We start from the raw sequence: 14,927 nt of genomic DNA on the forward strand, positions 1-14,927 counted from the left end.
GTTTCTGTTCATTCCGGCAGCCGACCATGCCGACGGACGCGAGTCTTATGCGTCCTGCTCATGCATCGCAACACTCAGTACTCGGTAGTTATTTTTGTCAGATAAGGGCCCTCGTTTATCAGCGGCATTAGCCGAGTTTGGGGACCACTCTGTTCAGGTGATCCGTCACAAAGCCGATTACACGTCCCCAAATAACCCACGATCGCACTTTCTCTCTTTCTTACATCCCGGCCTTACGAGTGCCTGACGTGCTTTTGTCCAAGGATAATGTTAAGCAAAAACAGTAGGGGCTGAGCAATGAACATAATGCAAATGTTTCAAATGTATTACATGTGGTATGATGATGATGTAAATAATACCTAAGCAAATTATTACAAATGCATTCAAATATCTAATTATGCTGTTACAGGATTGAATGAGGTGAACCCGCCAACTTTCACTTAAAGGGGAAATAAAAAACCGCGTAGGTACGGCATGCCCTTCAAAAATGCAACTTTTGGGGAACAGCAATTTTGGACCATATTGGCTGTTAGATTTTCTTGGCTAATTTTATCACACTAGCCAGCCACGATAGCTCCTTGATAAGCGTTATCCATACTGAAAGGGCCCAAAACAAAGCTCTTTTGACATCGTCACACTACAACGCACCAGCTTGGCGAATCGAAACAGAATTCGCCTAATCTGAATTCAAATGCCAGATTGGATAACCCAGTTAGAGCCGACGAACGGTCGTTCTGTCGGCTGTTGAGTGACGTACGCGACTAGCATGGGCCGCACAATCGTGCATCAACAGCACAGAGATGACATTCTGGAGTTATGGAGTGAGACAGACGCACAGTCGAACAGTGCCAAGCTACATTTGGTAAGTGTAACTCATAATGTTCAAGCGTTAGATGTCTTGGCAATGCGCGTGGTCCTTTCAGGCGAGTGTCATTTACGCATCCCGAGTAGGGCGTATTTTTCCTCTCACTAAAGAAGTTACCTGCAGATCGAAATAAAACCAACGACGGGCTCGTTTGCACTCCATGACCAATGGTTTAGTAGTGACCACTGACCACCACATTATTCATAATGCATCATAAATGGCGAGAAAATTGCATTGCCTTGTGGCTCATACAACGCACCATTTTATCCACCCCCCCTAAAAAGTCACAATGCAGATGGCAATACCATCTAAACAAAATGTGTGGGAACCCATGCTGCAACACATAGACACATAACCATGTCAGACATATATTATTTGAGAACTAATACATACTGCCGGCATTCGTACAAGATGAGACCGTTAACTCATGGAACATAATATTAGCAGAGTTGCTTCGTATAACGTTACCGAGGATCACAAACACAATAAATACCAAGCCAAAGGCCACAGGCTACCAAATGTGTAGTAAAATCTGACTACGCGGCTACCGTACCAAGTAAGACTGCGACGCAGTATAATAAACCCACGTTTATCGTCGCTACACTTTGAGCACAGCAAAGCCTTTAAATATTCGCGAAAAATCGATCACAATCCAGCGTCACTGGAAGCAAATGTTAACATCACAATTGCATTGGCGCATGCATAATATAAACGAGCATGCTCCGAGCAGTATCCGACGCAACACGACGCGGCAGACCAGATCTTACTTCCGTTCCCCAATAAAGCTTTGATCACTCGAATGTTGTCCAGCGTGTGGACTTTGGCGGCAGTGGCGGCGGCGGTTTGGCGGGCGCCGGGAACCCGCCCGGGGCGGGGGCGGGGGCGGGGGCGGGTGGCTGCGGCGCCGCCGGGTCCCTGTGCGGTTCGTTCACAGCCAGCCGGCTGAAGTCGAGCCCGTACTCCTTGAGCAGTTCCTCGCTACTCTGGCTGGGCTGGCGGACCGGCTGGCGGCGCGGAGCCGGCGCGGGGGCTGGCGCGGGGGCGGGGGCGGGGGCGGCCGAGAGCACGCTGGCCGCCGAGCGACTGCCGGAGAGCGGGTAGCCGCCGGCGCCGGCCACCAGCGGTACGCCCACCGTCTGTAGACCTGGCTGACAGAACGGATAGACGGGGTTGTGCACGGCCCCGTTAGCCGGCCGCACGCCGTTGAAGGGGCCCAGGCCGATCAGGGGTGCCGGGCAGGGTAGGGGGGCCGGCGGCACGGCGGCCGGACCCGCCAGGGAGCTCGCGCGATCTCGGGCCCGCAGCGGGTCAAACACCAGCTCGTCCTCGGCCGAGTCGAGTCGGATCAGGTCCGTCTCCTTGTTCTGTGGACACAGATACGGCAGCAGGGGTCAGCTCAGTACAATGCGTGCTGTGTGTGCGTGCGTGTTAGTGAGGGGGGGGGGGGTAGCAAAGATGAGAGGGTATTGATTCAGAAGCTCAACCTCGTCTGAACAGCGGCGAAAAAGAGAGAAGAAAATAGCACCGACTTCAATTTAAACGAAGCGGAGAGATGAGCTCGGCAGTTTTCGTCAAGTGATTAGCAATACTTAGAAACATAACCACCCAGATGTAATGCAGCAGAAGAAGAAACCGATAGAAAAGGCCAGAAGTCCTTGATGTGCTATTCACACTACATCAAAACATCAGCACCTCTAATCACACAGGAGACATACTTGATCAAACACCTCGTATTGCACACGGCAAGACTATAAGGTCTATAAGATCAAAGCCTTGTCACTGTACCGAGAAACTACTACATCGCAGACAGCACGCAGGCATTCACTACAAACACCACCCAAAATATCTGCACCTTAGAGCCGACGGAGAGCAGAAATGGCCTTTCACAAGCGAGACAAAGGTGCGCAGTAGGGTGGTAAGGCAGAAAGCTAGTCGACAGAAAGATCCGGCTACACACCAAGTAGGTACAAGTAGCAAAAATAGCATGCCGAGCACCACGAAAGAAACAATGAAATCAGCGAGACAGCCCGCAGGAAGATTTCAGCCATTAGTTTAGGCTGAAAAGGAGCTCAACGCGACTGTTATCCAGCTGGATCGCTCTCGAAGCCCAGCAAAGTGACTTAAATAGCTATGATAATGTATCTTAGTATTTGATATTTGATAATGTTATGGCATCAAATATCAATACAGTCGTTAAATGGCAGGTAACTTAGTTACTGAAATAAGCCTACAGGGTGTCCCGAAATTGATGCGCGGCTGGTGCCGCATGTTATGTTGTCCCTCCCGAGTGCTGAACAACTGCAATTTTACCGGCTCTGGGACCGCTGACATCTTGCTGGTCACACGATCACGTGAACCAAGCGGCTAACCCGACCGCGGCCGGTAGTGGGCGCGGGAGGCCACTCTTGTCCAGACAGGGAACGTGGAGAAACTGCATATCACCAAAAGTGAAAAGGCACAAACTACCGATCCGCTACCGCGCGGTGGGGATGATCAAGGACGGTGTGACCCAGGTTCCGGATGCCAGAGAATTGGGCGTCAACTCTGCGACAATTAAACTTTGGATGGACCGCAAACGATCAGGAGAGACACTCAAGAACAGCACAGTTCAAGGGCGGAAGACTGCCTTGAGCCGAGTGGCGAAAATCGTGATTGCAAAGTCGACCTTTAAAATGCACCATTCAACATCGCTGACAAAAAAACTGAATGAGATGCATGTCCCAGCATCCAAATCAACCCTCCACCAGTATTTGAAGACTATCTTGAAGCTGAAGCTGCTCAGCTTCAGGATGCAGACTTGGCCTACCGTGGTCCAGAAGTGCAGGCAGCTGGATTTCGCCAAGACCCACAAAAACTGGACCATTCAGGACTGGAGATGCGTCCTTTTCATTGACAAGGTGCCCTTTGTGGTCTCTAAGCCCCTAACTGCCAGAACGATCGAAATGTGGGCCAACGGCAGCTCTGAGGAGTCCGCTGTCGAGACGGTGAAACGTCTGCTGAAGAATCTCATTTGGAGCATGATGAGCTACAGAGGCGCTCTGAGCTTCACGAGGTGCCTCGGGGACAGACCGTGACTGCTTATTACTATGTCAGCGAGTTGCTGAAGAAGACTGATGCCACAAAGATGCTGAGGGAAAAGGTAAATGGTTCAAAAACCAGAGTCAAACTTTTGTCGGACATGTCTAGGGCCATTTTCCAGCAAGAAAGGGCTCCAGCTTATCACGCCAGGAAGACCCAGGACTAGTGCCGAGCGAGGCTCCCAGGCCTCTGGGAGAAGGGGACATGGTCTGGCAACAGTCTGGACCTGTCCTCGATCCAAATTATCTGGACGATCGTCAGAAAGGAGCTCAGCAAGCTTCCACGGGCTAGCTCAGAGAAGAGGCTGTTTCAGAAGATATAAACGGCATGGCGTTGTTTCAAAGGAGAGGCTCTTGACAACCTGAAACGTGACAAGCTAGAGTGCAATAGGCCGTGTATGCAGCTGAATGGGGACTATGATAACATATAAGCCGTGAAATAAATTCGAGCACTTTATAAGTTATTGAGGATAAAACAACCGCGTATCAATTTCGGGACACCCTGTATACTGACTGCGAACTCACTGCCTAACCAATAACCATTGCATGGATTGCCCAAACGCACCCGGCACTTTTCGAAGTCTTTCTGAGCACTTCTACCTAAATGTTTCGATAGTGGGCGACGGAATAGGAATTGTCAAATGCTCGACTAGTGTAAAACGACCAGCATTGTGTCGTCTTTGGTGAGTCAGTCATCTAAGCATTGCGGAAAGGACACTCGTCTCATTTGGAAAGCACAAAAAGCGGAAGACAGCATCATGCACATTGAACACCTGCGTAGTCATAACGCGAACATGCAGTGGAGGCAAAGGTGTGATCGATCGGAAACCTGCGTGCAGCCCTAGATGCTCCCTTCGCAATGACCTACACGATACTCAACTTGAATATAATCAGCATAATAACGACAGTGACACATTGGCACTGAGTCCGTAATATCAACATTTTGTCACTTTCAATCATTTAGATCAAACGCTTGTGTGTATAAAATCATCATCCGTTCTTACGAATAGCAAACGAATAACCTGACCGGTTTATCTGTTCAATTATAAAAAAGAAAAACATTGACCTTTTTCCTCGAATCTATAGCAAAATTAATGAAAAATCACCTTTTTATTTACGTGATATTTCGGCCAACAGACCATTATCAAACGAAAGAAAGAACAACATGTTTGTTCTTTCTTTCGTTTGATAATGGTCTGTTGGCCGAAATATCACGTAAATAAAAAGGTGATTTTTCATTAATTTTGCTATAGATTCGAGGAAAAAGGTCAATGTTTTTCTTTTTTATAATTGTATCTATCATGTTCCTCGCCAGAGCACTGGCAAACATTAAGGTTTATCTGTTCTGTTGGCTGCTGTTGAAAGGTCTAGGCTAGAGGTGGCAAAACTGGAAAATTTTGGGACCCGGACCCGGACCCGGTCTGACTGGCACATTTCTGGAACCGGTCAGACCCGGTCTAAGTCAGTGTTGGAACCAGATGGACCCGTTCCCGAAATTCATTATGAAAATTGTGTACAGTTGTAGGTATAGCAAGAAGAAAAAAGTTTCTTTCCAATTGGGCATACTTGTGTTGCAAAGTAAAAAACTCATGCCATGGTCATTTCACTTCGCTTCACAGCTTGTATTTTAGAACCAGATTCAGGTCATATTTAAGAATATAAGAAGTAAGAAGACCAATGAATTTCATGCTAACCTAAGCCACTTTTACTACAGCTGCTAAAAATGTGAACTGGGGATCCATGGAGCAGTGCCTTCACTAGTCAGAACCTAACATCAACATGGAACAAGATAACCATACTGATACATACCTTTTCTAATATTTTGGTAAAAGATATTCGTTTTTAGAATTAAATTCATTAGTCCTTACAAATATTATCAACTATCCAAGGCCCCAAACGAGAAAACATTCAAAATCAAAATAGAAACATCAAAACTTTGTGAGGTCCGCCAGAAATGTCGACACGATAGCAATGCAAGGACAAAACAGACGTTAAATCACTGCAAAATTTTGTTGGGGTTAAAGTACTGCAAAATCGTAATGGCAAAAAACTTTTAAGTACTGCAAGGTTGCCAATTTATTAACGTAGAAAACAAACTACATTTTGTTGTTACTACCTAGATATAGAATAAATACCAAGGGTTCTGAGCCTTACCTGATTTCTTCCCGAACGTGTTCCAAATTTGTAACCTTTATGCAGTAGATAAGCGTGCGTAAGGCACAGCATATATGACGCTCAATTGCGCCATTTTCACATCAACACGGAATCATTGGCCTTCGAGAATGGCATTGGTATTGACTCAGTTTTTTGCCAGCTGCTGCCGTATGATGGCGCTAGTAGAGCGCTATATGTATAATACGCTCTGCTAGCGCCACCATGCGGCGCAAGCTGGCTAAAATTCTGGTCAATACCACGGTTTCTGTAGAATGCCTTGGGTTATTTGGCCTTGCCTTGGATTCATTTTGAGCTTTACGGATTTATGCAAGGGCATGTTGGTTTTATGAGTTGTCTTCTGGCCGTGATAGAAATAATTTCAAAGCTGTTTGAGCTATGAAATGCATTTGAATATCAAACATGAACTCCGATTTCCGGTGGGCATAGTGACTGATATGTCAATGTTTTTGAAAAGGCAGGTGAGAATGCCACTGGTCAGCCTTGCTTCAATTGGATTTGTGTCCATTTATAAATGGATTTCAGTCATACCTACTGGCTTCTAACTTACATATGTTATTGATATTTGATATGTTCAGCTCAAAATATTGCTAGGTGTTGTACAGCAAACTGAATGGAAGTGATCCGTACAAACATTTGGTGAAATGTTTTATGGATTGCTAGCACTTAGAACTTGTTTATTCTGTTGTAGGTGACAAGATAAGAAATTGAAGCAAGACTGACCAGTATGCTTTAGAATAGGTAGCCCAATCTCAAATCTGCAGGAATATTAAAATTCAAAAGTGGCATTGGGACTTATGAACTTGAAACTGCATCAACTATGACTATGTTTGCCAAAGCATAAAAGATATTAATATTTACCATAAAGCACAGGGAAATGATAGGACCCGGTTGGACCCGGCCAAATATTTTGGGGGACCCGGTCTGGACCCATCCGGGTCCAGACCGGTTCCATAGACCGGGTCCCCGGGTCCACATTTTGCCACCTCTAGTCTAGGCCCTAGAGGTGTGTCAAACGATATCAAACGACTCGCAGGTCCCTTTGTCTCACACAGCTCTGTTTTCAGCTGGTCTCGGCGACCTGTTGGTTCAGCACCGCCTGGGGAGCCAAGGACAAACACAGAACGGCGTGTATTTCCCACTGGGCGTGTGTCTGGCACACCGGAGTCCCAGTGACGCAGGTATCGCAAAAAAAAGAGCGAACTTCCAGCAGCAGGCTTCACCGACAGGGTTCACTGACCGATGCCGTTGAAACTAAACTAGCCAAAAGGCTCTTCACACAGCGCGGGTTAAGAAAGGTGCAGCATGGCAATGCACACACAGCTTCGGCGTGGCATTCACAGATAGGAGCAGACCGTTATCTGAGCGTAGCTTGTCCTCGGACAGACCGTCATACCGACGGACCAAGCTCTTAGCGGACCGCAGCAGGCAGCGGAGAGCGCAACACGCCCGGCCGCCGACTTCAACCAACCGAGAGCGTCAAAAACCACCGAGACAGAGAGCTGTGGCCGCTGTGCACGTTAGCTGCTAGCCGGGTGTTGGTGCCGCGGGCGGGGGCGGGGGCGGGGGCGGGGGCGGCATGCGACACGGTACCTCGTCTCGGCGCCGCCGAAGTCGCGGCGGCGGCACGGGCGGGGGCGGCACGCTGGGCCGGGCGGGGGCGGCGCGCGGGGTGCGCGGACGCTCGTCCGACGAGGCACGCCGCTCGCTGGCTCGCTGCCGGACGGCGAGCGTCAGACATAGACGTAGAGACATAGAGACAGAGACGTCAGACATAGAGACAGACATAATACTGGAGCCGTCAGACACAGGGACAGACACAATACTGGAACCATCAGACATAGACAGACACAATACTGGAACCGTCAGACGGAGAGAGACACAATACTGGAACCGTCAGACAGAGAGACAGACACAGTACTGGAACCGTCAGACAGAGAGACAGACACAGTACTGGAACCGTCAGACATAGAGACAGACACAGTACTGGAACCGTCAGACAGAGAGACAGACACAGTACTGGAACCGTCAGACAGAGAGACAGACACAGTACTGGAACCGTCAGACAGAGAGACAGACACAGTACTGGAACCGTCAGACATAGAGACAGACACAGTACTGGAACCGTCAGACAGAGAGACAGACACAGTACTGGAACCGTCAGACAGAGAGACAGACACAGTACTGGAACCGTCAGACAGAGAGACAGACACAGTACTGGAACCGTCAGACAGAGAGACAGACACAGTACTGGAACCGTCAGACAGAGAGACAGACACAGTACTGGAACCGTCAGACAGAGAGACAGACACAGTACTGGAACCGTCAGACAGAGAGACAGACACAGTACTGGAACCGTCAGACATAGAGACAGACACAGTACTGGAACCGTCAGACAGAGAGACAGACACAGTACTGGAACCGTCAGACAGAGAGACGGACACGAGGACTGATAATACTGCACTGGAGCCGTAAGACATGAGGACGGACGATACAGTCGTCGGCCATAGAGATGGACAATACTGGAGTCGACAGACTGGACAAGGTACTGGAGCGGTCAGACCCAGAGACGAATACAATACACAATATTGTAGACATAAAACTGAAGTCAAGAGTGTTGGAGCCGTCATCCAGGATAAACAGTGCACTCGGGAAAATTGTCATGTTCTTGCAGCGTATTGGGCGGCATTGGACATAACGGGTAATGCCCCACTGCAAAACTGACAATGGATCGGGAAACTCTCACTTGGACCGCATTTTAATACACCTTTTTGCGTTAGTTTTTGACCATTGGGCAAAACATTTGCACACATTCGCCATGTAGGTGGCGCTACAAATGGGCGGTTGGTCACAAAGAATCACCATTGTGCAAAACTATTCGGCGATCTTCCTCTATAACTCGACATTGAACGAATGGTTCAACATTGTGCAAAACAAATCGTCAATGGTCGAAATTATTCGTCATATGCCGAGCTGGCTCGCTCGATGCCGAAGTCTAGCGAAGTGTCAAACTGTTTTACAGAACGCTCATTTCAGTGTTCAATCTGTTTTGCTGAATGGCTGAAATGAAACACACCACGCCGGAATAGTTGCGCTCAATGCCGATTGTCGAAATGGATCCCAAACAGTTATGGCGAATGGCTGAATTCAAATGCAAAAAGGTGTATTGTTCAGGAGGAGCTGTATCTCATAAGCTTATGATTCGTTGCATGGAATACCACTGCGGTTTATCAATTCATTCACCAGGAATCAGGATGGCCTTACAAGTACTTTACCAACTTCTGCCGCCACCAAATCGCAGCATTAATGAGACCAAAGAGCGATAAATTCACACATTAATTCACTCTGTTCGCTATGAGGTCAGTGTGTCAGTGAAAATCTATTCCAAATCGTGCCTAGCCTTTCCAGTGCCACAATCGCGTCGAGTCTTTGGTGTCATCGTCTCGTTAAAACAGATTCATTTCGTTTTACATCGGCTGCGAGATGAATTATTAAAGGGACTATCCCACCTTCTAAAATGTTGTTAAAACCAGTTAAATTGTGCCCGACTTTATAGATTGGATGACCAGGAACACGGTTCTGGCATTTATTTTTCATTAAACATCTTAGGCTTCCCATATTCCAAACACAAACTTTCAAATATGTGACGTCACAGCCCAAAATTACCTCCTTCCCCAGGCCACATTACTGTCATAAAGCTGATTCTTTTTACTCTGTAGGCACCACAACAAAGTTCAGACCAAGTTTTAAGCGATTTTTCAACGAACAAACCCATTTAAATCAGAATGACTAAACGAGGTGACGTCACACTAACGGTCGCTCCATGTTGAAGATAGGGCCTTGCGCAAGGCCCATTTTCAAATGAAGGGAACGAATTTCTTCAACACCAAGAGGCCGCGGGGGTTGCAACCTAGATAGATAGTGGTTTCTGAACCTCGCCACAAACTTGGCTATCTCAACTCAAACCCCATGTTAAAGGTGGGATAGTCCCTTTAAGGCTTCATTGTTACGTGTATTACATGCTAGCCGATGCTACTGGTCGCTGTAGCACAGCCTCCAGATTTTTTCATCGCGCAGTGTTCTGTGAACTCAAGAGACAACACCATTACAATAAAAAGAAAATGTTATAATCTGGGCCCGCCTGCACATAACCTGAGAAAACACAATGGTTGAATAGATAAACCCAGAGCAATCTTATACAACTGAACCTATTCAAAGAAATGAAATATAAACATAAATATAATGCAAAATAAACAACCGAAAAAATCCACAGACCCAGACATCTCGCTAGCAATGCCTACTCCATTCATATCATATGAGCTGCTGTGATTATTGCGAGTTCTTGCACGTTCCCTAGCACAGCCGAGGGCGGCTTTAGAGTGCGGTTAGGGTCGCCGGATGCAGCATGGTGACCTGCCGGGCCGGGCCGAGCCGCTGATGAGATTGCAGGCACAGTGACGACTGTGGAGACGACACGCTGCCTACCGAGTTACTCGTGTATGACAGCCTCGAGCTGGGGCCGGCAATAGCCTACCCGCTTCTCTCGGTCGGAGCAAAACAGACATGACATGCATCACAAAACAAACCTGATTAAATTTGCAACATGTGAGATTGGGTGCTTGAACAGTAGGTAATTACTTAAAATTGAATGCTTATTCGGAATCCTCGAGAAAGACAAATGCCTTGTTTGGTAGTCTTCGTGACAGTAGTATTCGTGCCTTTAAAATGAATCAACATTACGACCCTTCTATATCGGGCACATAGTCGACCTTTGACATCAGACAGAACAATCAACATAATCACACAACGTCCTCAGCAAATCAGACCTTTCTCATACGGCTCACACTCAGCTTAGCACACGAAACACTACACTACCTTACACAAACACCAAAACAACGGTGACAGCGCACCACAAGTCTGAAAAACACAGACACCAGCCACTGAAAACCTTATGCACATATCCAGTGCTTGTCAAATGTCGGGCTTCTCGTCAGGACATCTCTCCTTTCCGGTGACGCCTTTCTTTGTAGTAATTCCTGAACATTGCACTGTTTGCCGCCTGTCGCCGCTGCTGCCGTTACAAATAAATATAGAGCGCGGGTACAGACAGTTTCTCTCTCCTGTGCGCAGGGTAACTTGGAAATACGATAAGCGGGTTACTTTTGTACGCCTTTCGAAATAAATCAACATATTTTTTACAAAGTGGCTTAAGTACTTAAGGTAATCACTAAGACTGATAGGAAAGTGGTAGCGAAGGTAGAATTTCGACGCAATAAACTAAAAACACTCGTGCTTTATCCAGAATATGGGTGTTAGGAAAACTCGGGAGTTTCGCTGGATTCCAGAAAGTTCGAATCATCTGCCTGGGCAGATGTGACACTGATGGCCACCACACCCTATTCCGGGAGGCTCGCCGACATGACCTTTACCCCGCTCCCACCAGACAAAGACATAGCAATCAGTCGCACGGAAAGAGAAGGGGAGGACAGAGAAGAGGCAGCAACTGGCGTGTGAAGAAGAAGCAGAGACGTCCGTTCGACAATCGACAATAGCGGTCAGCTATACAGCGTGACGTTTATCATGGATGCTGAAGGCAGCAAGCTAACTACGATGCTTGTAACAGTGGGCGTCGTACGTTGAAAAATGCAATAGTGTATGCGACAAACTGACAACCGGCCGACGCCGATTGCCATTTAGGTGTAATAACTAATTATGATGAGTGAAACAATGCCACATTGTCATTATTCCATTCGTTAATTTACGAGTGAAAAGTACAAGTTTGGAAAAGAAATTACTACCAAAAACACCATTCCTCTTCAAATTTGGCACCCAGCCGGCTAAAACTTTATCCCAGAATGTTTGTTGTTGTCCCAGAAGGAGAGCACACACTGCGTCACACCCGAAGCTGACCATTTGAATCGGCTTACACATACATACCTCCTCGATGCGTTCGAGCACCTGGTTGACCTCATCCAAAAGGCTGGGTCCGCTGGCGGGAGGAAACAGATTCTCTTCGGTGGATCCCGGCGCTGGTGGGTCAATCACGTGATACTTGATCGTTCTGAAACACGTATATCGGCTGGGTCAGGGGTGTTGGGTTCTACAGCATTTTAGGCGCAATTTCAAAAAGCTAAATACAAAATTCAAAATGTTCACGTGCATTTCGAACTTAAACTTTTTGAATTTGTCCTTTAACTTATTGAAATTGCGCCTAAAAAGGTGTAGAGGTCTGGTCAGAGGGGGGGGGGGGGCGGGCGGGAACAGAACAGCGGCTTCGGGCACTTCAGAGGCTGAGGCTGAGGTGGCTTAGAAGGGTAGACTGGTCTTGGCGGGGATAACGAGATGCAGCACGACTGGGATGGGGTAGCTGTGTGAGAGCGCATTTTTGTGAGGGGATAGACAGACCTGTTTATGTATGGCTAAGGGAACAATAAGAATGGCTACAAGCAAACCAACGAGTAAAGTGAATATTGTAAAGTGAATATTCGACACACGATATAAGCAAAGCCGCTTAAAGCAGCGCCCGACATAATCCATAATAATGGGATTATTACGGAGCGAGCGAAGCGAGCGGAGTCTTTCCTTAGATTAACGGAAATTTCTGAGTATGAGCGGCCGGCCGGCCGTGCGGACGCTTTTGCGAGGCTTATATCTCAGCAACCACTTGACCGATTTACATGCGGTAATTTTTGTAGGGTAGCTTCATTCCTTCTACCAAGTATTGGACTATTCCCGATGCATGTGGGTGACCCCTTATGCACGTGCCACGTGCAAAACGAAGAGGTGTCAGTTTTGTAATTGTTGCAATATCTCGGTAACTACTTGGCCGATTGCGCTGAAAGTTGGCATGTAGGTAGGCACCCACTAGGCACTGCATATTCATGTGCCAGAGTTGGGGTGCTGCTGCACGTGCGCACGTGCAGGGGTCGTTTCCAGATCTCGAGAACGGCTGGACCGATTGCGCTCAAATTTGGTATACAGTTAGGGACCGGTTAGTAGGGTGCCGTGCACAAGTCAGCTGGGACCCATTTTGCACGTGCGCACGTGCAGGGTGTCGCTCCCAGATCTCGAGAACGGCTGGGCCGATTATGCTCAAATTTGGCACATCGCTAGAGACCGGTTAGTAGGGTGCCGTGCACAAGTCAGCTGGAGGTACCCCCTCGAAATTTCGCACGTGCAAGGCTCACCCTCTCGCTCGCTCCGTTAGTCGCCCCAAAAGGCGTTATACTGGTTACATAAGTAGATTGATTGGTCTGAGATTCAAATGCCATCAAGACTGAATACATTGACCATTTGGGGTGAAACATTGATCCAGCAAGGCCAAGAAACGAAACAGCAAAAACCAACGGAACCGCACACTGCCAAACTGGGCGCCTAACCACCACAGAAATTGATGGTAGTGTCACTTCCAACGCATTCACTGCCCATACATAGCCATTGTGACCCACACAAACGCCAAACTGTCACTGCCAGAATAGAAAATCAAGCAGAATAAAGTGACCGCGTTTCCCTTCAACGTCAAACGGGAATAATTATAGACCGAATTCAGTAGCGATCACCCAGTATGGTCGTAAGCCTTTTGCCTCCCACACGCTGCCATAAAAGAGGTTAATGAACCCGCGGCTTAAGTGACTGTGCAGGACACCTACATGAAAAGTGAGGTGTAAATTTTAATGAAGTCCGGGTCGGCGCCGCCCACGCCGGGTGCTGGCCCAGGTGCCGCAGCGGGAGTTCCGCTATAGACGGAAACCCCGCGGACAGAGCCGGATGGCGAGCGATTCTGTCCGTATCTGTCTCTTTGAGCTTCTGCGTGTATGCGTGTCTGTACCTTTTACATATTGTCTGTACCTTTTGTATAAGTCTTAACCTCTCTCTGTTTGTTTGCCAGCCCGTCTGTATCTTTCCCTCTCTATCTGTTTGTCCGATTGTCTGTCAGTCTTTTCCTTTCCAACTCGCTATTTGTATGTCTCTTCGTACTCCATTCCGTCTTGCTCTTTCTCCAGTGCACTTCTTCCCATTCACATTTGGTCGGGTCGGGCCCCTGCAGAGCGCTTCTGAAAATACGGCCAGTCGATTGATTAACCCGGCAGGCGGTGGGTCTCCCGGCCACCTTCCACGCGGTGGGGGGGGGGGGGGGGGCATTTTTTTGCCCCCCCCCCGTATCTCCGAAACTACTGGACGCATCCGGAAAATTCAAACGGCGTTCGATAGTCCTGTCAAATTTGTCGGAGGAAACCAAATTTCATTGACCTCGGGGTCACCGATGACGTCACAGGTCAGGTCAAAGATAAAATGTTTCACCGTTCACGGGGCTTCTAGGGAAAGCGCTATAACACCGAGTAAAACGCATTTTGTCGAAAATCAGCGATAGGGCGTCAGTTGCCTCGTACATATGTTGCTATTAGAGGTCACTGGTCATACCAGGTCAGGTCACAGGTCAGGTCACCATAGGTCACCAAAGGTCACCACATTAACCCAACTTTACTAAGGTGGTGCGATGCATGTTTTATGGCCAGTTTTTCATTTCCAACTATGGTGTTGGTTATAAGACCATCAGGTACGGTCTAGGCCACTTTCTGGTGGAGGTCAGGTCAAGGTCAGGTAAAAAAGGTCAAATTTAATAGTTGATATTTTTGCATAAAATGGGTATTGATTCGATGCAGCTCGTCACGGGGAGTCTAATGGTGGTCTTTGTTTTGCGCTACGAGGTCTAGAATTGCTAAAAATTGAGTTTGAAAATTTGACGTCATCAATTTTGAACAGTTTTTCGCTATAACTTGGCCAAAAAAAGAGGTATCGATCTCAAATTTGGT

The 14,927-nt window shown here is 47.7% G+C and overlaps 1 protein-coding gene across 1 annotated transcript in view; it reads right to left on the reverse strand.

Annotated features, from left to right (window-relative positions):
* Positions 1 to 1,220: 1,220 nt before the first annotated feature.
* Positions 1,221 to 14,927, reverse strand: part of LOC122383536 (DENN domain-containing protein 1A-like) — a 42,537-nt gene continuing 28,830 nt past the window's right edge. The window contains exons 13-14 of the mRNA XM_043370047.1: positions 12,052 to 12,175; positions 1,221 to 2,229 (exon numbers count right to left, since the gene is read on the reverse strand). Coding sequence (XP_043225982.1) covers positions 1,657 to 2,229; positions 12,052 to 12,175 — 697 coding nt within the window. The 3' untranslated portion in view covers positions 1,221 to 1,656. The remainder of the gene's footprint in view (positions 2,230 to 12,051; positions 12,176 to 14,927) is intronic.

Source organism: Amphibalanus amphitrite, unplaced genomic scaffold, assembly GCF_019059575.1.
Source record: "Amphibalanus amphitrite isolate SeventyFive unplaced genomic scaffold, NRLGWU_Aamphi_draft 000166F_arrow, whole genome shotgun sequence".
NCBI classification, from domain to species: domain Eukaryota; kingdom Metazoa; phylum Arthropoda; class Thecostraca; order Balanomorpha; family Balanidae; genus Amphibalanus; species Amphibalanus amphitrite.